The 27,324-nt window shown below is 43.4% G+C and overlaps 1 protein-coding gene across 4 annotated transcripts in view; it reads right to left on the bottom strand.

The window, feature by feature from the left end:
- The window catches only part of DIP2C (disco interacting protein 2 homolog C), a 492,724-nt gene that overhangs the window by 109,187 nt on the left and 356,213 nt on the right, over nt 1-27,324 (bottom strand). For all 4 annotated transcript variants that reach the window (XM_069729709.1, XM_069729707.1, XM_069729706.1 and 1 more), the window contains 3 exons: nt 12,002-12,095; nt 5,694-5,813; nt 4,815-4,929 (listed from right to left, as the gene is read on the bottom strand). In XM_069729709.1, the coding sequence (XP_069585810.1) occupies nt 4,815-4,929; nt 5,694-5,813; nt 12,002-12,095 (329 nt within the window). The remainder of the gene's footprint in view (nt 1-4,814; nt 4,930-5,693; nt 5,814-12,001; nt 12,096-27,324) is intronic.

The raw sequence follows: 27,324 nt of genomic DNA, 5'->3' as shown, positions 1-27,324 counted from the left end.
AAGAAAAAGTTACAGTAATTATGTTGCCCACAGTCAAAACTAGACCTCAAAAGCTAGTCTCCACGGCTTCCAGTCAGCTGCAGCCAGCACTGAAATCCATAAGTTTCAAGGAACAAGAACGGTGTGTTTTTCTGGCAGCTTCTATTTCGAAGCTGCTCGTCAGTTTACGACTAAAGAGACGCCAAAGAAGATGCTTCAGGAAAAACACCGCTAACATTTTCCTAAAGCGTCTTTTGCTTCAAAAACTCAAGAGGGTATGCCAACGTCTAAAAGATATTGCGCGCACAGCCTAATACGGAATTCTGCTTTTAAAAGGTTGTCAAGTGAAGATAATTTACCCCCAACCCAAGATATGTGATAACTAATGGATCGGTGGGGGTTCGACTGCCGGAACCTCCACACATCGGGAGAATGAAGAATTAATATCTTCGTTACCTCCATCTAGGATGGAGCGGCAGTGAGTATGACTGACCACCAGTCCACCCATTCTCAATGTACAGCCAAATGCAGCGTTCGGCAGCCCCCGAGGGAGTGAACAGACATACGCACTGCCACTCCATATTAAATATGAACAACGGGGATAAGCGAGCCCTGTTATACCGATCAGTGCGGGTTCCAGCGGTTCCACAACCACTAGTCTAGAAGTTATCATCTATCATAGTCTTATAAAAAAAAAAAAAGCGATTTTTGGTCTGTGTGTATAAACGTTAATGTGAACCAGCACGTTGATTAGCATTGGTCTGTGTGCGATTCAGTTTTCACACGGACAGCACTGACCAAGAACATGTTTGTCATCACACGCCAGAACTGTTCATCAGTATTTGTAAAAACTCAATTGAAAAAGCAACGCCTCCATATTTTGGACCCACTTCCGATTTTATGTAAAGACTGCTGTGTGGTGTGAACAAGGCCTAATATTTTTGGGTTATCGAAAACAGACATGTTCTTCAATCCGGGAAGGTCAGAGAACCCCCTAATTGTTACTGCTAACCCCATGCAGAGGGTTAAAAATCACAATATTGACAAATCAGCAGATTTTAACAGGATTGACGCATTCTCAGTCTTCTAAACGCTCTCTGCCCTAAATAACTAGTAATGCCGACTGCATAGTTTCCCAAAACTACAAGTGATGTAATTAAACCACAGTAATGTGAAAATAATGACAGAGAGGTCATAATTCCAATATTAGAGGAAATGGAGAAAGTATTAGTCACCACCGATATCTGTCATCATGGTCGGTATGTGGTCATCCATATTGCATCTCCGGCCCCATGAATACATGTAAAAGACAGAATACTCTGCTGACCCTCCTCACTTGTATCTGCTAGAGACTTAACCTTTTTTAAGTAAAATACCTCAACCCATAAACCATTCAATTCTTTCTACGCCTTCAACTCTGAAGTGGAAAATTGCTTTACAATAATCACTTTATGATTATTACCTCTCTGCATCTTAAGTGGCTGCCACTGTCGTCTCTGGATAAAACACATCCATTATTCTGCAAAACGCTAAGAAACATTTCAGCAACCATTGTAGTTGTTCAGGGTAGTGAGTCTACTTCTTTATGTTAATTAACTTAGAAAAAAAAATGAAGTTTTTTTTTGGAGTTCAAGAAAACGAGAACTTTGTATTTTTACTCTAACTTTAAGATTTTATTTGTGCTTGCAAAAATTCTAGTAATGCAACTACAATTGTGAACAGAGAGGCAATATAGGATACTGGAAGAGTAGTGGTTATCATCAGCCCCAAAATACACTGTGTTCCAAATTATTATGCAAATTGGATTTAAGTGTCATAAAGATTTAATTGTTTTGTTTTTCAAATAAACTTGTGGATGGTATTGTGTCTCAGGGCTCAATAGATAACTGAAATCAATCTTAAACACATGTGATAATTAGTTTTCCAGGTGATTCTAATTAAAGGAAAACTACTTAAAAATGATGTTCCACGTTATTAAGCAGGCCAAAGTTTTCAAGCAATATGAGAAATAAAAAAGATCTCTCTGCTGCTGAAAAGCGTTAAATAGTGCAATGCCTTGGACAAGGTATGAAAAAATGTAGATACTTCACAAAAACTTTGTGATCATCATACTGTGAAGAGATTTGTGACTGAAACAGAGCACAGTCAGAGTTCATGCAGATAAAGGCATAATGAGGAAGGTTTCTGCCAGACAAATTCATGAGATTAAGAGAGTAGCTGCCAAAATACCATTACAAAGCAGCAAACAGTTATTTGAAGCTGCTGGTGCCTCTGGAGTCCCTCGAACCTCAAGGTGTAGGATACTTCAAAGGCTTGCTGTGGTGCATAAACCTACTATTCAGCCACCCCTAAACAGTGTTCACAAGCAGAAACGGTTGCAGTGGGACCAGACATACATAAAGACTAATTTTCAAACAGAAGTAGTGGATGGTTGGTCGATGGCCACCATGTCGCAACAAGGCTGCGACGTCAGCAGGGAGGTGGAGAAATCATGTTTTGGGCCGGAATCATGGGGAAACAGCTGGTGGGGCTCTTTAAGGTTCCTGAAGATGTGAAAATGACCTCTGTAAAGTAAATAGTGTTTCTGACTGACAACTTTCTTCCATGGTCTAAAAGCAGAAACGTGCCTTCAGGAGCAAAATCATCTTCATGCATGACAATGCCCCATCTCATGCTGCAAATAATAACTCAGTCATTGGCTGCTATGGGCATAAAAGGAGATAAACTCATGGTGTGGCCACCATCTTCCCCTGACCTTAACCCTATAGAGAACCTTCGGAGTATCATCCAGCACAAGATCTATGAGGGTGGGAGGCAGTTCACATCGAAACAGCAGCTCTGGGAGGTGATTCTAACTTCATGCAAAGACGTACAAGCCGAAACTCTCCAAAAACTCAAGAATGCAAGAATTGTGAAGGTGATATCAAAGAAGGGTTCCTATGTTAACATGTAACTTGGCCTGTTAGGATGTTTTGGAGTTAAATAGTTTTTTTGCTCAGTGAATGTGACCTTCTAATGCTGCAAATTCCACAAATGAGCATTTTCAGTTCTTTAAAACATATCAAATGTATAGAAATTCTACTGTGCCTAATAATTTGGAACAGTGCATTTTGAGTTTTTATTCATTTTGGAGATTATACTGTTATCATTGGGAGGTTTCTTCAATAAAATTCGATGTATACTCTAACGGGTGATGACTTTTATTAGACTGACTGTTATTTGCACCGACCATTTAGGAAAATCCGAGAAAAATGTCATATGCATAATAATTTGGAACATAGTGTAATCATCATCAAACCAAGGTTTTAGCCTCATTTCAAGGCAGAAATACAGAAAGTACAGTAATGGGGATAATTTTTAGACCCTAAATTCTCACAGGGACAAAAAAAGTCCCTCTGTTCTGTAGCTGAAGATCAGTGCTATAATCTCACAATACCTTCCCATATGTAATCTCGTGACTTTCCAAGACCGCCTTCTCTACTCCACACTTGAACTTTCCTCACCCAATCGCCTCCATGACGTCTCCTCTGGAATTCTTTGCCCCAACACGTCTGATTATCCAGTTTCAGATGGAACTTGAAAACCCATCTCTTCAGGAAACCTTACAGCCTGCAATGACCCCGCTGCCGTCTCAACACCACCAGAACTGCCGCCACCCCCCAACCTACTGTTTCTTTCCCCATTACCCTGTAGAATGTAAGCCCGGGAGGGCTTAATACACTCACTTAATACAGACTTTCCAGATTTTATGCATGATTTGAGAGTGAAAAATAAATCCAAGAGGTGAAAGAAGAAAATTTCTCTTATTATAAAGCTGCAGATTTTCATGTGTAGTACTGATTTATGAAAGAAAAATTAAAAAAACGATTACTCTATAAATTATGCTTTTGGATTCCAATCATATGCCTAATATTAAAATGGTAGTTAACCCACAGAAAATCATGAAAATAGATTAGAATGTTACAGAATAATAAAGTAGGCATACCCGTCTTACTGATCTCCTGCCTCTTTGGCTCTACTGCTTTCCGCTCCCTTTGTCACTGGTCTCTATTGATTGCCTCAGCTGATCATAAGACCGCTGCAGCCAATCATTGGTTAAATACAATGGTCGTGGTCAAAAAGCATATAATCATCTTTAGGGAGGTACACAGTGACTGGCCACAAAACCACTGCAGCCAATCAGTGATAGGCTGCAGTGATGACATAGCTAGACGCCACAGGATCAGGATTTGTGGTTGATCAGATAGCATCATAACCAGAATGCTGGGGATCAGCAAAGTGAATATTTTTGTTCTATTACATTCTAAACTGTTTTTATGTGCTGCTTTTAAAATTTAGTTGAATACATTGCACAAATCTCAGAGCTCCCCTGATTATGACACTCATCCATTTTGCTTTGCATTACTCTACTGTAGAAATATTGACATTTGTTACTTCTGGAGCACAGTATGTGAAGTCTCTTGTAGCAGCCCAACTGTGCTTTTCTTCAGAGTCTTCTCTGGGTGTGTGCGCTTTCACCCCTCTCACCCAGACACTGCCAATCACAGCTCAGCAGCGTATGAGACTGCAAGAATAGCTGCTGAGATGTGACTGGCAGCATCTGGAGGGAGGGATAAAGACTCTGAAGAGACGTTGGATTGCAAAGCAGAGATTTCACATTGTGCACTCCAAAAGAAACAAATATGAATATCTCTGTAGTGTAGTGATGTACAGCTAAATGGAGGAGAGCAGAACAATCAGTGGAGCTCATGGATTTTTGCAAGGTATTTAATTCAATTTTTTTAGCAGGTGATAGGTCGTCTCGATATTCCATTAATACTTTTTATAAACAGTACCTCCTTATGGCTACAGTAAGAGCCTCTGGTGAACTGGCACAAGGACAAATGACTTCTTGCCGCAGGCCTTTACTTTGGAAGACATTGAGGAAAGCGTCACAAGAAGAAATGGACCCTGGGGAGAGAACACAAGAAGAGGATGCGATAACAAACGTGCAGGAAATACAGCGTTTGGACAAGATGATTTAGGACTCTTTAAAGAGCATTGAGGACATTCACAAAAGCTCATCTTCAAACTTGTCCCGTGGCATTAAAACACTATGAGAAATATACTGTAAACCAGCAGCGCATTAGTCTCTGTCTATCCCATAAAAGCCGCCAACACTTCTTGCTTCAGTTTGCAGTTGGAAGGACAAAATATAAAGCTTGAAAAAAAAAACAAGACATGGCACTTTTTAATGAGACATTAAAATATAGCTCCATATGAAAAGTCATGCTCGTTTTAAGGAAACGTAGCAGTAAAATACAGATTGTTTCTATGTTTTCCATATGGTTCCATAATGGGAAGAGACTGGAGTCTCACAATGGCCATAAATAGAAAAATCTCAAAAAGGTACGTCACGTAGTCATACAGCGGGACGTGCCGCTAATACGCTCCGATTGTAATAAACATGTTTTACCATATACCTTTATGTGGTCTCTTATGCCGTGTAAGTGAAAAGAATTAAACATAGGCTCCGAAGTTGATGCAAACTGAGAATTGGATACGCAATTTTTGATAGATATTGGGATAATCATAAAAATAAAACATAATATAATATAGAACAACAGCATACTTGTAGATTGTGACCTCCTTCTCCTCACTGACTACTGACTATAAATTTACTGCAAATTACTATAAATTATTTCTCTGACAACCCGACCCCGGACTGTACTCACAAGGATTTGCTCCATCAGCCACAATCAACATGCGTAACGAGGAGAGGTTAATGTCTCTCTGATCCCGATGTGCAACCAGGGCCCAGTGCATGTCTCTGGACTTCACACATGCAACTTTTGCTTTAAGGAAAGAAAAAAAAAAAAAGATTAACAAGGCTAAGTATGAAATATGCATGCAGGTAAAAGAGAAATGCAGAATTGCTAAAGAGCAACCTTAAATACATGACTATTTATTTGGAAGAGTCACTGGAGACACTGACATGGATCAATGAGAATGGAACGTGCTGCATAGAGAATTTCTATAAAAACTATCCTTCAAAAGCTGTATAGGGAGAGACCTATTCCTCAAAGACTGTATAGGGAGAGACCTATCCCTCAAAGGCTGTATAGGGAGAGACCTATCCCTCAAAGGCTGTATAGGGAGAGACCTATCCCTCAAAGGCTGTATAGGGAGAGACCTATCCCTCATTGGCTGTATAAGGAGAGACCTACCCCTCAAAGGCTGTATAGGGAGAGACCTATCCCTCAAAGGCTGTATAGGGAGAGACCTATCCCTCAAAGGCTGTATAGGGAGAGACCTATCCCTCAAAGGCTGTATAGGGAGAGACCTATCCCTCAAAGGCTGTATAGGGAGAGACCTATCCCTCATTGGCTGTATAAGGAGAGACCTACCCCTCAAAGGCTGTATAGGGAGAGACCTATCCCTCAAAGGCTGTATAGGGAGAGACCTATCCCTCAAAGGCTGTATAGGGAGAGACCTATCCCTCAAAGGCTGTATAGGGAGAGACCTATCCCTCAAAGGCTGTATAGGGAGAGACCTATCCCTCATTGGCTATATAAGGAGAGACCTACCCCTCAAAGGCTGTATAGGGAGAGACCTATCCCTCAAAGGCTGTATAGGGAGAGACCTATCCCTCAAAGGCTGTATAGGGAGAGACCTATCCCTCAAAGGCTGTATAGGGAGAGACCTATCCCTCAAAGGCTGTATAGGGAGGGACCTATCCCTCAAAGGCTGTATAGGGAGAGACCTATCCCTCATTGGCTGTATAAGGAGAGACCTATCCTTCAAAAGCTGTATAGGGAGAGACCTATTCCTCAAAGGCTGTATAGGGAGAGACCTATCCCTCAAAGGCTGTATAGGGAGAGACCTATCCCTCAAAGACGTATCCCTCAAAGGCTGTATAGGGAGAGACCTATCCCTCACTGGCTGTATAGGGAGAGACCTATCCCTCAAAGGCTGTATAGGGAGAGACCTATCCCTCACTGGCTGTATAGGGAGAGACCTACCCCTCAAAGGCTGTATAGGGAGAGACCTATCCCTCAAAGGCTGTATAGGGAGAGACCTATCCCTCAAAGGCTGTATAGGGAGAGACCTATCCCTCAAAGACGTATCCCTCAAAGGCTGTATAGGGAGAGACCTATCCCTCACTGGCTGTATAGGGAGAGACCTATCCCTCAAAGGCTGTATAGGGAGAGACCTATCCCTCAAAGACGTATCCCTCAAAGGCTGTATAGGGAGAGACCTATCCCTCACTGGCTGTATAGGGAGAGACCTACCCCTCAAAGGCTGTATAGGGAGAGACCTATCCCTCAAAGGCTGTATAGGGAGAGACCTATCCCTCATTGGCTGTATAGGGAGAAACCTACCCCTCAAAGGCTGTATAGGGAGAGACCTACCCCTCAAAGGCTGTATAGAGAGAGACCCATCACTGAAAGGCTGTATAAGGAGAGACCCATCACTGAAAGGCTGTATAGAGAAAGATCCATCACTGAAATGCAGTATAAGAAGAGACCTGTCCCTCAAAAGCTGTATAGGGAGAGACCTATCCTGCAAAGACTGTATAGGGAGAGGCTGTGGAGAGCCCTATCACTCAAGGGCTCAATAGGGAAAGAACTATCGCTCAAGAGCTGTATACGGAGAGAACTATCACTCACGGGCTGACTAGGGAAAGAACTATCACTCAAGGGCTGTATATGGAGAGTCTTATTACTCAAGAGCTGTACATACAGTGGGGAAAAAAAGTATTTAGTCAGTCACCAATTGTGCAAGTTCTCCCACTTAAAAAGATGAGAGAGGCCTGTAATTGACATCATAGGTAGACCACAACTATGAGAGTCCAACTGAGAAAACAAATCCAGAAAATCACCTTGTCTGATTTGCCAAGATTTATTTTGCAAAATATGGTGGAAAATAAGTATTTGCTCATCTAAAAACATGCAAGATTTCTGCCTCTCACAGACCTGTACCTTCTTCTTTAAGAGGCTCCTCTGTCCTCCACTCATTACCTATAGTAATGGCACCTGTTCGAACTTGCTATCAGTATAAAAGACACCTGTCCACAACCTTAAACAGTCACACTCCAAACTCCACTATGGTGAAAACCAAAGAGCTGTCGAAGGACACCAGAATCAAAATTGTAGCTCTGCACCAAGCTGGGAAGACTGAATCTGCAATAGGCAAGCAGCTTGATGTGATGAAATCAACTGTGGGTGCAATAATAAGAAAATGGAAGACATACAAGACCACTGATAATCTCCCTCGATCTGGGGCTCCACGCAAGATCTCACCCCGTGGGGTCAAAATAATCACAAGACCGATGAGCAAAAATCCCAGAACCACATGGGGGACTTAATGAATGACTTGCATAGAGCTGGGACCACCGTAACAAAGGCTACCATCAGTAACACACTATGCCGTCAGAGACTCTGAACCTGCAGTGCCAAACGTGTCCCCCTGGTTAAGCCAGTACATGTCTGGGCCCGTCTGAAGTTTGCTAGAGAGCATTTGGATTATCCAGAAGAGTATTGGGAAAATGTCACATGGTCTGATGAAACCAAAGTAGAACTGTTTGGTAGAAACAAAACTCGTCGTGTTTGGAGGAGACAGAATGCTGAGTTGCATCCAAAGAACACCATACCTACTGTGAAGCATGAGGGTGGCAACATCATGCTTTGGGGCTGTTTCTCTGCAAAGGGACCAGGACGACTGACCCGTGTACATGAAAGAATGAATGGGGCCATGTATCAGGAGATTTTGAGTGCAAACCTCCTTCCATCAGCAAGGGCATTGAAGATGAAACATGGATGGGTCTTTCAGCATGATGATCTCAAGCACACCGCCACTTCGTAAGAAGCATATAAAGGTCCTGGAGTGGCATAGCCAGTCTCCAGATCTCAACCCCATAGAAAACTTAGATGGAGTTGAAAGTCCATGCTGCCCAGCGACAGGCCCAAAACATCACTGCTCTAGAGGAGATCTGCATGGAGGAATGGGCCAACATACCACCAACATTGTGTGCCAACCTTGTGAAGACTTACAGAAAATGTTTGACCCCTTTCATTGCCAACAAAGGATATATAACAAAATATTGAGATGAACCTTTATTAATGAACAAATACGATACTTACAGTTAGGTCCATATATATTTGGACAGAGACAACATTTTTCTAATTTTGGTTATAGACATTACCACAATGAATTTTAAACAAAACAATTCAGATGCAGTTGAAGTTCAGACTTTCAGCTTTCATTTGAGGGTATCCACATTAAAATTGGATGAAGGGTTTAGGAATTTCAGCTCCTAAACATGTGCCACCCTGTTTTTAAAGGGACCAAAAGTAATTGGACAGATTCAATCATTTTAAATAAAATGTTAATTTCTAGTACTTGGTTGAAAACCCTTTGTTGGCAACGACTGCCTGAAGTCTTGAACTCATGGACATCACCAGACGCTGTGTTTCCTCCTTTTTGATGCTCTGCCAGGCCTTCACTGCAGTGGTTTTCAGTTGATGTTTGTTTGTGGGCCTTTCTGTCTGAAGTTTAGTCTTTAACAAGTGAAATGCTGCTCAATTGGGTTGACATCAGGTGACTGACTTGGCCATTCAAGAATATTCCACTTCTTTGCTTTAATAAACTCCTGGGTTGCTTTGACTTTATGTTTTGGGTCATTGTCCATCTGTAGTATGAAACGACGGCCAATCAGTTTGGCTGCATTTGGCTGGATCTGAGCACACAGTATGGCTCTGAATACCTCAGAATTCATTCAGTTGCTTCTGTCCTGTGTCACATCATCAATAAACACTAGTGACCCAGTGCCACTGGCAGCCATGCATGCCCAAGCCATCACACTGCCTCCGCCGTGTTTTACAGATGATGTGGTATGCTTTGGATCATGAGCTGTACCACGCCTTCTTCGCCATACTTTTCCCTTTCCATCATTCTGGTAGAGGTTGATCTTGGTTTCATCTGTCCAAAGAATGTTCTTCCAGAACTGTGCTGGCTTTTTTAGATGTTTTTTAGCAAAGTCCAGTCTAGCCTTTTTATTCTTGATGCTTATGAGTGGCTTGCACCGTGCAGTGAACCCTCTGTATTTACTTTCATGCAGTCTTGTCTTTATGGTAGATTTGGATATTGATACGCCGACCTCCTGGAGAGTGTTGTTCACTTGGTTGGCTGTTGTGAAGGGGTTTCTCTTCACCATGGAGATTATTCTGCGATCATCCACCACTGTTGTCTTCCGTGGGTGCCCAGGTCTTTTTGCATTGATGAGTTCACCAGTGCTTGCTTTCTTTCTCAGGATGTACCAAACTGTAGATTTTGCCACTCCTAATATTGTAGGAATTTCTCGAATGGGTTTTTTTCTGTTTTCACAGCTTAAGGATGGCTTGTTTCACCTGCATGGAGAGCTCCTTTGACCGCACGTTTACTTCACAGCAAAACCTTCCAAATGCAAGCACCACACCTCAAATCAACTCCAGGCCTTTTATCTGCTTAATTAAGAATGACATAACGAAGGGATTGCCCACACCTGTCCATGAAACAGCCTTGGAGTCAATTGTCCAATTACTTTTGAGCCCTTTAAAAACAGGGTGGCACATGTTAAGAAGCTGACGCTCCTAAACCCTTCATCCAATTTTAATGTGGATGCCCTCAAATGAAAGCTGAAAGTCTGAACTTCAACTGCATCTGAAGTGTTTTTTTTTAAATTCATTGTGGTAATGTCTATAACAAAAATTCGAAAAATGTTGTCTCTGTCCAAATATATATGGACCTAACTGTATTTTCCACCATAATTTGCTAAATAAATCTTGCCAAATCAGAGAAGGTGATTTTCTGGATTAGTTTTCTCATTTTGACTCTCACAGTTGAGGTCTACCTATGATGTCAATTACAGGCCTCTCTCATCTTTTTAAGTGGGAGAACTTGCACAATTGGTGGTTGACTAAATACTTTTTTTCCTCACTGTAGAGAGACCTATTACTCAAGTGTTGTATAGGGAAATACCTATCACTCAAGGGCTTTACAGGGAGAGACCTGTCATTCAAGGGCTTTATAGGGAGAGATCTATCATTCAAAGGCTGTATAGGGAGAGACTTATCCCTCGAAGGATGCATATGAAGAGCCCCAACATCCATGGCTGTATAGGGAGATATCTATCATTCAAGGGCTGTATAGGGAGAGATCCATCATTCAAAGGCAGTAAAGAGAGAGACTTATCCCTCAAAGGATGCATATGGAGAGACCTATCACTCAAGGGCTTTATAGGGAGAGATCTATCATTCAAAGGCTGTATAGGGAGAGACTTATCCCTCGAAGGATGCATATGTAGAGCCCCAACATCCATGACTGTATAGGGAGATATCTATCATTCAAAGGCTGTATAGGGAGAGACTTATCCCTCGAAGGATGCATATGTAGAGCCCCAACATCCATGACTGTATAGGGAGATATCTATCATTCAAAGGCTGTATAGGGAGAGACTTATCCCTCGAAGGATGCATATGTAGAGCCCCAACATCCATGACTGTATAGGGAGATATCTATCATTCAAAGGCTGTATAGGGAGAGACTTATCCCTCGAAGGATGCATATGGAGAGCCCTATTACTCAAGGGTTTTATAGGGAGAGATCCATCATTCAAGGTCTGTATAGGGAGAGACCTATCACTTGATAGATGTATGGGGAGAGACCTATAACTCCAGGGCAGTGGCATGGGAGAAGCCATGAGCGACCCGCCTGCCGACTATTCTCCAGGCTAATAATTTTTTTCTCTAAATGATGTAACATTTCAGAGATAAACATATATGGCTGGAATTGTGCAGCCACTGTTTGATACAAGCGGCCACTGGATCAGGCAGCATGTATCATCCACACATGAAATAGTCTTCAGAAACGGCACAAATAGAATAATGAATTGAGCGCAACTAAAACAAAGGAATGAAACAAGACACCAATCAGGCGCAAAAGTGAATCAGGACCTTACTGTCTCATAAGTTTACAAAACTTGAAAGCCAAAGTTCATCTTTACCTTTGTACTGGCAAACTTTCTGTATCCACGACAAGGGATTGACTTTCATGAGAGAGTACGGGATGCTGATCACATGCATCATGTTCATGACACTCTGAAATCAAAACACAGCGATCCTTGATTATAGAAGGAGGGAAACAAGAAATGAAAGATCTTCCAGGATAATTCATCCGCTCAGAACAGCAGCAGCACTAATTTTCTAATTTAATTTTTGCCTTCTCTAGGCATTTTCACGAGTACACTTAAAGTTAATGTTCATAATAATTTAGAAACATGAACATTTTACACTGTTGTGAAGAGCTCTGCACATAATCTGTGAAAATATATGATACCGCGCAGTCATCAGCAACGTCCTTGTAATGCAGAAGCAGACCCCGCTAGATGTTTATGGCGGGACACAATCTTACATTCCTAACGGTTCAGACGTTAGCACGTATGGCACTTATACAGTCAACGCATTATCCTAGAATATCAATGAAATGAAATTAATTAAGGATAACAATTTCTGCCGCATTGTGGGTAATGTCTACAATTTAAGGACAGTGAATTACAGCTCTGGAGTGAGGTCATGCTGCATAGTTCAGTGCTTGGGGAAAATATAGATCAGTTTACCTAAAACACTTCTCACCCCACTCTGTCTCTATCCTCATAAAAAAGTTTTTGCAAAGGGGTATCGGAAGGAACAGTTAAAGGGAATTTGGCAGCATGTTTTGCTATGTAATCCAAGAGCAACACAATGAAGGGGCAGAAACTCCGATTCCAGCGATGTGTCACTTACTGGGCTGCTTGCTTCAGCTTTGATAAAATCCCTGTTTTCTATTAAATGTAAATGTAGCAGTGGTCAGAATGCTGAGCTCTGTATACCCCGCCCACACCACTGATTGGTCCCTTCCTGTATACACCGTACATTGATAAAAAACTGACAATCAGTGGTGGGGGCGGGGTTACACAGATTAGCCTTACTGGCCTGCACATGAGACCTAGTCCTCTAGTGATAATCTCCCGCTAATAAAACACTGATTTTATCGAATGTACATTAAGCAGCCCAGTAAGTGACACACTGCAGGAATCGGGGTCTCTGCCTCTACATAATGCTGCTCTCAGATTAAACAGAAAAACCTGCTGACAGATTCCCTTTAAAACAGTACTGTACTTTAAATTAACTTTAAACAATCAATAGTGCAGGCAGGCAATTATAAGAAACTCGGTAATGTATCTAAATCAGAGAAATCAGCTTCCTTCCTTACGTATCAGAGACTCCTTACCTTCACCCCTGTCTGAACTCACCATCCACTGTAAAAAAAAAAAAAAAAAATGCAGCTGTGTTCTCTAATAGAAACGTGTCTGGTGGCGGCTTAGATGCCTGATCGACATCTTCCCCAATGATCAGATGTCCACGGCCCCCATACACATTAGACTTTCAACCAACATTAGTTTAATATGTATGGGGGTCTTAAAGAGGCCCTCTCATCAAAGTTTTTATCCTCTTAATATATTGCAATCATCATATTATACAGCACTGTGCACTTACAATTACCCATTTTGCGAATCTAACGATAGAGAATGTATAAGAGGTGGAGAAAAGTATAAGGTGTCTTTTTTCAACCTACGTAACTACGCATGCATCTTTATGATGACCCTTTATTATTAATCCCAGCAGTTCAGTATATCAAGTGATGCCACCAGGGCTGTGGCGTTGGTAAGCCAAACCTCTGACTCCGACTCCATGACTCCGACCCCACAGCCCTGGTCAGTGCTGAGCATGTGCATAAAGTGCAGCACAGATTCATCTCAACTAAAAGCTGAGATCCTCAGATCAGCAACAGAACAGATATTTATAGGACACTTCATAACTTTCCCAAATTCTTATGAAAACATTTCCATCACATCCTGCGCTGTACTACTGCACCCAATGTATTACATATTTTAGGGAGCCCATATTTTCCTAACTCCACCAAAATGGATAACGACTCTGACTCCACGACTCTGACTCCACAGCCCTGGCTGCTACAGATCACTAAAGCAAGTGTGAAAAGGGCCAAAAATAATCCACAGGTAGGATTTATCGACAAGCAGAAACTATAAGAAACATCTGTTCTGTTACAAATACCGGTACATAAAATAAATTCTGAATCCTCACTTGTAAAACTAAGAATCCATGTAGGAGGAGTCTTTTCCCAAAAAATAAGTAAAAAAATCAAACCAAATCTGAGTCTACTCATTAGAAGCAGCCATAACTCCCTTCGGTCCTCACATGAAACTCACTGAATAATAACTAACCATTGTCTATCGTAAAGCGGCCATAGACATTGCGGGGAATGCAGCCAGCTAACGGACTAATGGTCGCTCTTGGAGCCATTTGTTCTACAGATATTATCATAAACGCAGTCACCTAAGACTAAAACATGCATGCTCATTTTTACTAATCATTCCTTGGGGACAGGACTCTCGCGAACAGCCAATACTCAACAAAAAAAACAAAAAATGTACAGCTGCAAACAAACATATTTACTAGCCTTGGATCAAGTATTGTTCTAAGGAGAACGCCGAATTAAGACCCTCCATACACACGAGACTAACGTCTAATATGTATGTGGACCCCGGACAGATGATTGTAGGGCGAGTTAAAGGGGTATTCCAATGTTAAGCTACTTGGTGTGAATACTCACACTGCACACCGCGTTGATCCTTCGGTGCCCGAGTGCTGGGAGTGCTTTATTGCAAGTATGTGATTTCCATACAGGCGGTCATGTGCAGACTTTATGGACGCAGCCGCGCTCAAAAGCCTCACGTGGACAGACACAGTCTAGTCTGAATGTGGCTGGAAGTATGCAAATGGAATACTTGTGTTCACATGACCGTCTGCTCACGGCGGCGGCACTGGAGAATCCACACAGCGTGCAGTGCACGTGATCTGAGGATTCACAAAGATTCACATAGATTGATTGAAGACTTGTAGACTAAGGCTGGACAAGCCCTTTAAGGATCTGGCATGTCCGATTTCAGACTGCTGAACCACTTATTTTCCCTAAGATAAAAAGTCTGGCAGTGGTGCTCTCATAGAGACCACAGGAGCTCTCGGCAGAGCGAGCGCTGCCGTTTTATGGGTCGGGAGAGATAGTTGTCGTACGATCAGCTGAACCAACGCTCCTCCAACAGATATCCGAGATGGGGGGGAATTTAGTCTCATCTCTCATTTATTGCCATTTCCAGTATTTGTTTTCCAGTGATACAAGATGCAGGGTTATATGAGGATGACTTATATTTTTAGATTTTAATTCTCACTTAGCGGCATTCACCCGCTCTGTTTCAATTCAAAAATCAATTTTCTTGAAGAACGCTAACAAATCCATTAATAGCAAGTGAAATATTACCCAAAGCAATGCCGACCCCATATCAAAAACAACGCCTCAGCCTTTGTTCCTGCAGATCAGAAGCGCAGCGCTCTCCTGGGGATCCAACATCCGAGTCACCTTCATGCATCTACTACTCAAATTAGATGGAAATGTGAGATGTTCAAATCAAGTCGATGCTCGAAAAGGGCAAAGTAATGGAAAAAGGAAGAGCAGGTGGTGGATTTAAGAGTAGAGCTCCTCGGTCTATCTGATCTGACTTAATCATTACCTACAGAACGTAACCATATAGGACACGCCAGCACAGATCAGAACACTGATTAAAGGACTTTATCCGTAAACAGATGGCCCCTTTCACACCTTCACCCCAGTTTTGGAAACACAAGTTCCATGTATTAGAAACCTCAAAATTGTTGACAAACCATTTAAGAGTTATTGCAACTAAAACAGTAGAAATTCACTTGAAAATAACGAGACACATTTTTTTTTAAAAGGAAAAGTAAAATTTGTAAATATGAAACAAAGCCATGAGAGGAGTGAGACTTACCGATCTCATATTCACGCTAAATTATAGAAATAAATACTCTAAAACTAAATAACATTGCCACTATTTTCCAGACACGTTATTGGGAAGGAAAAACCAGAAAAAAATATCATTTTCAAATCCTTGGAGACACAAATATTTTACATTTTTCACTTTTGCTTTTTCTTCCTCACATTTCAAGGGCCATAACCTTTTTTTCCGTTGACATAACAGATTGTGGCTTTGCGTGATACCGTTCATTTTACCATATGATGTATTGAAAAAAATATAGTTCTTACTGATAACGGTATTTCTCTGAGCCCATGACGGCACCACGGAGGGGATCCGCCCACCAAGGACAGGAAACCTACGGATAAAAAGGCGGTACCACTCTCCTGCATCAGTTGTTTTACATAGAGAACGATGGGAGACTACTAAACATTTGTTAAATTTTAACTGTTTATCATAACTAGATACCGCGTGACTTTTAACACTATGAGTAGACTATGGCACTATTTTGATGTGAGCACCCACAAGTGAAGGGAGGGAATGTACGGGTGCCGTCATGGGCTCAGAGAAATACCGTTATCGGTAAGAACTATATTTTTCTCTGATCGCCCATGACGGCACCACGGAGAGAATTGCATAGATAGTACATTCAGGGAGGGACCACCGCCTCCAGAACCCTTTTACCGAAAGTAAGGTCTGAAGAGGAGATTAGGTCCAATCTATAGTGCCTATAGAATGTGGATGGTGAAGACCAGGTAGCAGCTCTACATATCTGGTCAATGGAAGCTCCGGCCTTCTCCGCCCAGGAAGTCGCTACTGCCCTTGTTGAATGAGCCTTAACCTCCCCGGGGACGGACATCCCACTTGCCGAGTATGAGAGACTGATGGCGTCCGTGATCCATCTTGCTATGGTGGCTTTAGATGCTTTTTTCCCCTTCCGGGGACCCTGGAAACACACAAACAGAGAGGAATCCTCCCTACTCTCTCTAGTGGCTTCTAGGTAATGTAAGAGACATCTTCTTACATCTAGTGTATGTAGTGTTTGTTCCTCCTTATTTTTAGGATTAGGACAGAAGGAGGGGAGAGATATCTCTTGAGACCTGTGAAATTTTGAAGCCACTTTCGGGAGATATGCTGGGTCTGTTTTTAAAATGACCCTATCCTCTAGGAATTGTGTGTAGGGAGGGTTAGCTGAGAGAGCCTGTAAATCGCTAACCCTACGGGCAGAAGTAAGGGCGACTAATAGAGCTGTTTTGAGAGATAGATTTTTTATTGTAGATTCGTGTAATGGTTCAAATGGAGAACTAGTCAGGGCTTTAAGGACCAAGTTTAAGTCCCATTGAGGAACGACTTTTACTGGAAGAGGCCTTGATCTTCCCGCCGCCCTGATGAATCTAGAGACCCACCTGTTTGAGGCTAAATCAAAATTGAATAGGGCTCCCAAAGCCGCCACGTGAACTTTTAGGGTGTTAGTGGCTAAACCCATCTCCAACCCGTTTTGTAGGAATTCTAATATGGAATTAAGGGGAATTTCTTTCCCTACTTTTGCACCTGATGATGACAGAAATTTTTTCCATATCTTGCCATATTGTTTTGTTGTAACAGGCTTCCTACTTTGTAATAGAGTTGAGATTAAGCCCGGAGAGAACCCCCTGCTTTCTAGTAATTTCCTTTCAAGAGCCAAGCTGTCAAGTGCAAGTTCTTGACCTGCGGATGACAGACTGGGCCCTGTGTCAACAGATCTTGGAGGTCTGGTAATACCCAAGGGTCGGATATTGACATCTTCCTCATCCATGAGAACCAAGGTCTCTTCGGCCAGAACGGGGCAATTAAGATGACCAGCACCCCGTCCTCCCGAATCTTCCTCAGCACTGCTGGAATCAGAATAAGAGGAGGAAAGGCATAGGCCAGATGGTGACCCCAAGATATCAGGAAGGCGTCCACAGCTACTGGGTTCCCCAGGGGAGATAGGGAGCAAAAGGAGGCTACTTTTTTGTTTAGATGACTCGCAAAGAGATCTATTTTGGGAACACCCCATCTTTCTGTGATCTGGGTGAATACCGCCTGATTTAGTTCCCATTCCCCCTGTTTTAGACTGGACCGTCTGAGGAAGTCTGCTTTGTAGTTGTCTACTCCCCTTATGTGTAGGCTTGTTAGGGATAAGAGGTTGCTCTCGGCTTTTTGCAGGATTGATTTGGTCACTTCCATTAGATTTTTGGCACGGGTACCCCCCTGGTGATTTAGGTAAGATACTACCACCCGATTGTCCGACATTACTCTTACATGGTGAGAGTGAAGGACCCCCAAGAATTCCTGAAGGGCAAATTTTACTGCAAGGAGCTCCTTCATGTTGGAGGATTTGTTCACTGTAGATGGAGACCAAGTGCCCTGGGTTACTAGGTCGCCCAGATGAGCCCCCCACCCTGAAAGGCTTGCGTCCGTAGTCAGGACTTTCGAGATCTGAATTACCCACGGGACTCCCTGGGAAAGATTTTCCTGCGATTTCCACCATGTCAGAGAGTGATTGGTGCGAGGAGATAGAGTTAACTGCCTGTCTAAATGCCCTCCTAGATGGATTTGCTCCGACAATATCTGCCATTGAAGTTCTCTTGAATGTAATTGGGCCCACTGGACTGCGGGGATGCAAGAGGTCATAGAGCCTAAGAGGGACATGGCCTGACGGAGTGTTATGGAGGGGAGAGATTGGGTTCTCGATACTAAACTCCTTAGTTTTTGTATCTTGTTCTCCGGGAGCTGACTTTCCATCTTTTTGGAGTCTAGAGTGAGACCCAAGTACTCCTGGACCTGAGAAGGCATTAGTCTGGACTTTCCCATGTTAATTAGCCAGCCTAATTCCTTCAAAGAATGCATCACTATTGCCAGTTGATCCTCGCAATGTTGCGGGGAGGAGACGATCACCAAGAAATCGTCCAGATATGGAACGATTAGGGTATTTTCTTCCCTGAGGTGAGCCATTACCTCTGCTATCAGCTTTGTGAAAACCCTCGGGGCTATGGCAAGACCAAATGGTAGGGCTGAAAATTGGAAGTGTTTTAGAACTCCCCTGATGTGAACTGCCATCCTGAGGAATCTCTGGTGATCCTTGTGTATTGGGACGTGATAATATGCGTCCTTTAGGTCCAGGACCACCATGAAGCATTGGGGAAACAACATCTTGATGGATGATTTTATCGTTTCCATCTTGAATGCTTGAACCTCCAGGTAATCGTTTAGTTTCTTTAGATTTATAATAGTCCTGAAGGAACCGTCTGGTTTCTTCCTCAGGAATAGAGGGGAATAGTACCCTTGCCCTCTTTTTTGTGGGGGAACCTCCAGGAGTACACCCTTTTTTACTAACTCGATGACCTCGTTTTCCAGTGCCAGCTGTTCTTCTGCCGAAGATCTTATAGATGTCATCGTAAAAGAGGGACGGGGGCATCTTTTGAATGTCAGCCTCAGGCCTGATTCTATAATGTTCAGAATCCATTGACTGGAGGAAATCTTTTTCCAGGCTGGAAGAAAGAGAGATAACCTCCCTCCCACCTGGGGCGAACCTTCATTGAGAAGGTTTCTTGTTATCGCTGGGGTTTTTGTTAAAGATGAACCCCTTGTTTTAGTTCCTCTTATCCTCCCACTTTCCCTGGCCTCTCCCAGGGTTCTTGCGGAAAAACCTCTTGTTCCGAAAGGGCTTCCGGTAAGAGGGGAGACCTAGAGAGGGAAAGGACTTTTTCTTGTCCCCGGCTTTTTCCAAGATGTCGTCTAATGTGGAACCGAACAAAAACTCTCCTTCGCAGGGGATAGTACACAGTTTTGTTTTTGTTTGCAGATCGCCAGGCCAATTCTTAAGCCAGAGGGCACGCCTGGCCGCATTAGCAAACACTGCTGACCTGGCAGCTAATCTGATAGAGTCTGCCGAGGCGTCAGCCAGAAAAGCCGCCGCTCCTCTTATTACAGGTAATGTCTTCAGCATCGAGTCTCGGGAAGTTTTCCCCTTTAATTGACCCTCTAGTTGATTTAACCAGATCATTAGGGAGCGGGATGTGCAAGCTGCTGCCACTGCCGGTTTCAGGCCTCCTCCCGCTGACTCCCAAGAGCCCTTGAGGAAGGTGTCCGCCTTCTTGTCCATAGGGTCTTTTAGGACCCCCATGTCCTCAAACGGGAGAGTGAATTTTTTTGATGCTTTAGCTATTGCTACATCTAATTTGGGGGCTTTTTCCCAAAAGGAGCAGGATTCATCCTCGAAGGGGTATTTCCTTTTTGGAGTTAGGAGAGTCTTTTTCATGGGTTTTTTCCATTCCTTTTTAATTAACGCTGCAATTGCTTCATTAAGCGGGAAAGCTCTTCTCTTTTTTTGTTCTAAGCCCCCAAACATGATGTCTTGTGCTGACTTTTTAGGGTGGGAGTCTACTAATCCCATAGTACTCCTCACTGCCTTTATGAGGCCATCGGTGTCCTCTAGCGGGAAACAATTGTGACCTCCTGAGGAAGAAGTGGATGATGATGAGGAGGAGGAGGAGGAGTCGGAGGATGCTGAACTCTCGCTATCGCTGTCAGATTTAGAGACTGGGGACGGGGACCTGTGTCTGGTCCTTCTCCGTTTTTTTCCCCTTTTAAGGGATCTAAAGGTGTCTTCCACCTGCTCTTTAATCAGGTTTTTAAGATCTGTTGCAAACCCGGGCAGGCTTTCAGATACGGTCTGCTGTATGCAGGAATTACATAGCTGCTTCTCCCATGCGGGTGGAAGATCCTCTTTACAGATGGCACAGGCTTTGTGCTTTGTTTTACCTACGCTTTTCCTCCCCTAAAAGAGACAAATAATAATCTTACTGTCTCTAACTTTCACGAAGATCAACTTACCACCTCCAAGACCCATAAATACCGGTTGGGGATTCTCTGCCTCTGGCTTTTTCCCCCGACGCCGTGCTGGACTCCTTGCTGTACTGAAACCTTTGGCGTTCTTTGCTGGTGTCCTGGTGACCTTTCTGCTGTCGCCTTTTTTGCTGCTGCTGCTGCTGAGGCGATGCTATAGGTGGAGGTGATTTAGGCAAGGGAGATGTCGGGTCGCTCATACTGCTGCTGGTCTGCTGTCACTGCCAATAATGCGTGCTGCGCTTGCTGCTGCGACAACTAGTAGCTCCTAAGGCTCTTGCCGATATTCTGCAGAGCCACTGGGAGGAAGTAAAACCTCCCTTTTAAAGCTCCTGCCGCTTTTTTTTTTTTTTTTTCTTTCTTTTTCCCCGGCGCCTGCGCAGTAGCACTTCAGCCGACGGCGAGGAGCGTTGAACGCCGGCGCCTGCGCAGACGCTTCTGCGGCGCCTTTGCAACGCCCAAGCGTCAGATCGGCGACGCCTGCGCAGTGGCGTCCAGACAACGGCGAGGAGCGCCGAACGCCGACGCCTGCGCAGTCGGTTCCGGCGGCGCCTGCGCAGATCCAAGCCCCAGCGTCTCGCGAGACCAGCGCAACTCCGGGCATGTGCCGTACTCTCAAGATGGCCGCCCGGAGTGCAGTTATGGCGCTGCTGAACGGCACCCCCGGTCCTATGCAGACCCTACCGCGCGGCTCTGCATGCCCGATGGCGTGCAGTGTGCAGGCTGACGCGTGCTAGGGGAGGGCCGCGCCGCACCTCCCGCAACCACAGAGGGACCCCCCTGGATGTTGCCGCTGCTGCATCTTACCTGGGGAGGTGACCGCGAACTCCTTATCACCTCCCCCACTCACCCTAGAGGCCCACTAGCCCCCAGCGGTGGTGCTTCGGGTCACCACCCCAGCCGAGGCAGAGGGACCCCAGCTGCCTGAGTCGGACTGGTTGGCCCCGGAATTCCAACGTTGAACCGGTAAGTCCGTAGGTCTCCCATCAAGGACAGGAAACCAACTGATGCAGGAGAGTGGTACCGCCTTTTTATCCGTAGGTTTCCTGTCCTTGGTGGGCGGATCCCCTCCGTGGTGCCGTCATGGGCGATCAGAGAAAAAAAATAGCAAAAAGATTCCAAGTGGGATGATGCTGCAATCTACTGTATAATTACCGGTCTCCGATAAGGCTAGGTTCACATTGCGTTAGTGCAATCCGTTTAGCGGATACGCTAACGGATTGCGCTAATGCAATGTCCAAAAAGAGATTGCGTTTGGTAATCCCGCTGGCGCACATCGCTGACGATCGCTGACGCATGCCAAAAATGGAGGCCTGTAATTGACATCATAGCTACGTAGACCGCAACTATGAGAGTCAAACTGAGAAAACAAATCCGTGTGACGAATCCGTTAGCACACCCATTGACTGCAATGTGATAACGGATCGCTAACGTATGCCATTTTTGGCATGGCTCAGCGATGTGCCGTTATTTTCGGACAGACCTCGAACGCTGCTTTTTGGATATTGCGTTAGCGCAATCCGTTAGCGTATCCGCTAAACGGATTGCACTAACGCAATGTGAACCTAGCCTTAGCGATGCATTAGCGATCCGTTAGCACATTGCAGTCAATGGGTGCGCTAACGGATCCGTTACATAGCGTTAATTGCGCAAATTTCGCCATGTAACGGATTCCGTTAGCGGACACCCACTAACGCAATGTGAACCTAGCCTAAAAGACTCAGACACAGGCTGGGCTTCATAGAGGGGCTAAAAGGAACTTATTGTCAAGGGCAGATGGGTGTGGGGTCCATGGGTGGCAGAAGTGACTAAGACTCACCTTTTGTGACCTCTTAAATGCCACAATTGACAGCGGCATCTAAGGCCGGCATCACACACGCGAGAAATACATCTGAGTCTCGCATGGTAATCCCCGGCCCTGCACCCGACACTCAGGAGCGGAGCGTGCGGCTCCATGTATTGCTATGCGGCGGCACGCTCCGCTCCGGAGTGCAGGCTGCAGGGTCGGGGATTACCATGCGAGACTCGGATGTATTTCTCGCATGTGTGATCCCGGCCTAAGAGGTGAGTCTCTGTCCACCAGCTGTAAAACACAGCCGACACCCTTCATGTATGGAAAAAGGGGGAGAAGCTGGTAAGTCTGCCACATACAGTAGGTGAGCACGTCTATGGCATGAAAGTAAGACGAATGTCACCAAACGGTTAAAGTCAGTGCTTAAAGGGGCTATCCACTACATTTACTTCCTATAAAAATGGACACGATGGTCCTAAAACAAAAAACACATATATGAGGTCTTGTTAGCACGTTCAATATCAGGTCAGTATTTCCAATCAGTATTTCTAAGCCAAAACCAGGAGTGGGTGAAAAATACAGACGTGGTGACTTGTTTCTACTATACTTTTCCTCTGATTGTTCCACTCTTGACTTTGGCTTACAAATACTGATGTAATATACTGACCAAATACTGAACGTGGCCTAATAGTAGCCAGTGGTGGAGTCTTCTTTTTAGACATGACAAACCCAATTTATAAGCTTTATTAGGGCATATGGTATTAAGAAATGGCTGCAATGACGACATATCGTGCATGTTAGATGGCTGCTGCAAGACAGGTCTTCCACTGCTGACAACAGTGTATTTTTGGGGTGATCCAGACAAACCCCTTTAGATAGAACCTTCTACATTAATAAATCCTTGGAGCCGTTCACATCCTTTTTGTCCTGTAGCCCTTAATATTAGCCATACTCAAGAATTGCAATCACACTGAAATTCTGCAATGACGGCCATTACGTAGTCTTAATAAAAGTTCTTTTCATGAAGATTGGTCTATTTAAGTGAAGAGGAGCTGAAAACGATCCCAGACGGAAACATGAGATGCTGGAAAGCCGAGGCTTAAATGCAGGTGATAATACAGAGACGAAGTAATCAGTACATGAATCACAGGGACCATTGGCGCACAGTTATTGTCAGACCATAGAGCAAGCAAACACACTGATGTCATCTGAAATGAAGGATTAGTGTCATCTTCATGGGCTTAAATGGCCCTTTGTGACATGCAAAGATGGCAGTACACAGTCACAGAACAGGTGCTATAGTGAGGACTGCGAGCAAAACTAGCCTCCGCTGCGAGGCTCCAAATGATTTTTTCAATGAAAGACCCTCCGCGGACCGCTCATCCTGCAGCATGACATAACGCACAGCTTCATGAATACATAATAAAGCTAAAAACATCTGTACTATGGTCTCGGATGTCGTGAGGTGGGGACAGTATAACAACCCGCAATCGGCAAGTACGTTACTGCGAAGAACAAGGAAACCACAGACAAAAAGGAGATGAAAAACCTTTGGTGGTAGAGATAAAACCGCCATGAAGAACCCAATGTCATAAATAGACGGGTAGAGAAGAGTCATTTATGATCCTATAGGTCTTTGCTTAGGCAGAAAATGGCCGTCACAGCAGAGAGGAATCAGCCCATCAGATGTCTCATGTTCGCATTCTCTGGGCCCCCATATATTGGGGGCAGTGCGTTCTTCCATAGAAAACAGCTGCAGTATACACATGATATCACCCAGTGTCGCCCATCTGGCGGCCTGGAAAGGGCAAATTCATACAGTGCAGCAATAATCACATACGGGTCCCCTTGGTTCTGCCAAACATAAAGCACCGATTTCGTTCCTTTTATGGAGACATTTTGGGAACTGTCTTTTTCCAAAAGTTGTATTTTGTGACTATGTAGGCATAAGCTTTTTTTTTTTTTTTATATATATATATATACCCAAGACCGTGTGCCATCCATACCATTATACGGTGCTTTGAAAAAATATTCATACCCCGTGAGCTTTTCCAAATTTACCCCGTGAGCTTTTCCAAATTTTTTCACATTACGCCCACAAACTTAAATATTTTTATTTGGATTATATGTGATATATCAACATATAGTTAAAAATATTTGTGAAAGGAAATGATTTGTAGTTTTCTAAAAATGTAATAATATAAATCTGTACATTATGACATGCAGTATTCACAGGCAGCACTTTGTAAGACCACCTTTCGCTGCCATTACTGCTGTGGTGTTTTGGGGTCTGTCTCTACCAGCTTCTCACATCTAGGAGGTGGAAATTATTTCCCATTCTTCTTCGCACACTCGCTCTAGCTCAGTGAGATTGGATGGAGACGTCTGAACACAAATTGTCACATCTTGACACAAATTCTCAATGGGATTTAGGTTTGGACTGTGACTGGGCCGTTCACACACATTAACCACTTAACCCCCGGAGCTTTTCCCGGTTTTGCGTTTTCGTTTTTCGCTCCCCTCCTTCCCAGAGCCATAACTTTTTAATTTTTCCGTCAATATGGCCATGTGAGGGCAACATTTTTGCGGGACGAGTTGTACTTTTGAACGACACCATTGGTTTTACCCTGTCATGTACTAGAAAACGGGAAAAAAAATCCAAGTGTGTTGAATTTGCAAGAAAAGTGCAATCCCACACTTGCTTTCTGTTTGGCTTTTTTTACTACGTTCACTAAATGCTAAAACTGACCTGCCATTATGATTCTCCAGGTCATTACGAGTTCATACACAACAAACATGTATAGGTTCTTTTTTATCTAAGTGGTGAAAAAAAAATCCAAATTGCGCCATTTTCCGATACCCGTAGCGTCTCCATTTTTCGTGATCTCGGGTCGAGTGAGGGCTTATTTTTTGCATGCCGAGCTGACATCTTTAATGATAACATTTTAGTGCAGATACGATCTTTTGATCGCCCGTTATTGCATTTTAAATCAAGGATGCGGCGACCAAAAATAAGTAATTCTGGGGTTTTTACTTTATTTTTTTGCTACGTCGTTTAGCGATCAGGTTAATCCTTTTTTAATTGATAGATCGGGCAATTCTGAACGCGGTGATACCAAATATGTGTATGTTTGATTTTTTTACTGTTTTATTTTGAATGTGGCGATGTGAACTTTAACCCCTTTACCCCCAAGGGTGGTTTGCACGTTAATGACCGGGCCAATTTTTACAATTCTGACCACTGTCCCTTTATGAGGTTATAACTCTGGAACGCTTCAACGGATCCCAGTGAATCTGACATTGTTTTCTCGTGACATATTGTACTTCATGACAATGGTAAAAATTCTTTGATAGTACCTGCGTTTATTTGTGAAAAAAACGGAAATTTGGCGAAAATTATGAAAATTTCGCAATTTTCCAACTTTGAATTTTTATGCAATTAAATCACAGAGATATGTCACACAAAATACTTAATAAGTAACATTTCCCACATGTCTACTTTACATCAGCACAATTTTGGAACCAAAATTTTTTTTTGTTAGGGAGTTATAAGGGTGAAAAGTTGACCAGCAATTTCTCATTTCTACAACACCATTTTTTTTTAGGGACCACATCTCATTTGAAGTCATTTTGAGGGGTCTATATGATAGAAAATACCCAAGTGTGACACCATTCTAAAAACTACACCCCTCAAGGTGCTTAAAACCACATTCAAGAAGTTTATTAACCCTTCTGGTGCTTCACAGGAATTTTTTGAATGTTTAAATAAAAATGAACATTTAACTTTTTTTCACAAAAAATTTAATTCAGCTCCAATTTGTTTTATTTTACCAAGGGTAACAGGAGAAAATGGACCGCAATCATTGTTGTACAATTTGTCCTGAGTACGCCAATACCCCACATGTGGGGGTAAACCACTGTTTGGGCGCATGGCACAGCTCGGAAGCGAAGGAGCGCCATTTGACTTTTCAATGCAAAATTGACTGGAATTGAGATGGGACGCCATGTTTCGTTTGGAGAGCCCCTGATGTGCCTAAACATTGAAACCCCCCACAAGTGACACCATTTTGGAAAGTAGACCCCCTAAGGAACTTATCTAGAGGTGTGGTGAGCTCTTTCACCCACCAAGTGCTTCACAGAAGTTTATAATGTAGAACCGTAAAAATAAAAAATCATATTTTTTCACAAAAATTATCTTTTCGCCCCCAATTTTTTATTTTTCCAAGGGTAAGAGAAGAAATTGGACCCCAATGGTTGTTGTACAATTTGTCCTGAGTAAGCTGATATCCCATATGTGGGGGTAAACCACTGTTTGGGCGGATGGGAGAGCTCGGAAGGGAAGGAGCGCCGTTTGACTTTTCAATGCAAAATTGACAGGAATTGAGATGGGATGCCATGTTGCGTTTGGAAAGCCACTGATGTGCCTAAACATTGAAACCCCCCACAAGTGACACCATTTTGGAAAGTAGACCCCCTAAGGAACTTATCTAGAGGTGTGGTGAGCACTTTGACCCACCCAGTGCTTCACAGAAGTTTATAATGCAGAACCGTAAAAATAAAAAAATCATATTTTTTCACAAAAATTATCTTTTCGCCCCCAATTTTTTATTTTTCCAAGGGTAAGAGAAGAAATTGGACCCCAAAAGTTGTTGTACAATTTGTCCTGAGTGCGCTGATACCCCATATGTGGGGGTAAACCACTGTTTGGGCGGATGGGAGAGCTCGGAAAGGAAGGAGCGCCGTTTGACTTTTCAATGCAAAATTGACAGGAATTGAG

Source organism: Ranitomeya imitator, chromosome 6 (genome assembly GCF_032444005.1).
Source record: "Ranitomeya imitator isolate aRanImi1 chromosome 6, aRanImi1.pri, whole genome shotgun sequence".
NCBI classification, from domain to species: Eukaryota; Metazoa; Chordata; class Amphibia; order Anura; family Dendrobatidae; genus Ranitomeya; species Ranitomeya imitator.
The sequence above is the reverse complement of the archived record's forward strand: the minus strand, read 5'-3'. Positions and strand labels throughout refer to the sequence as shown.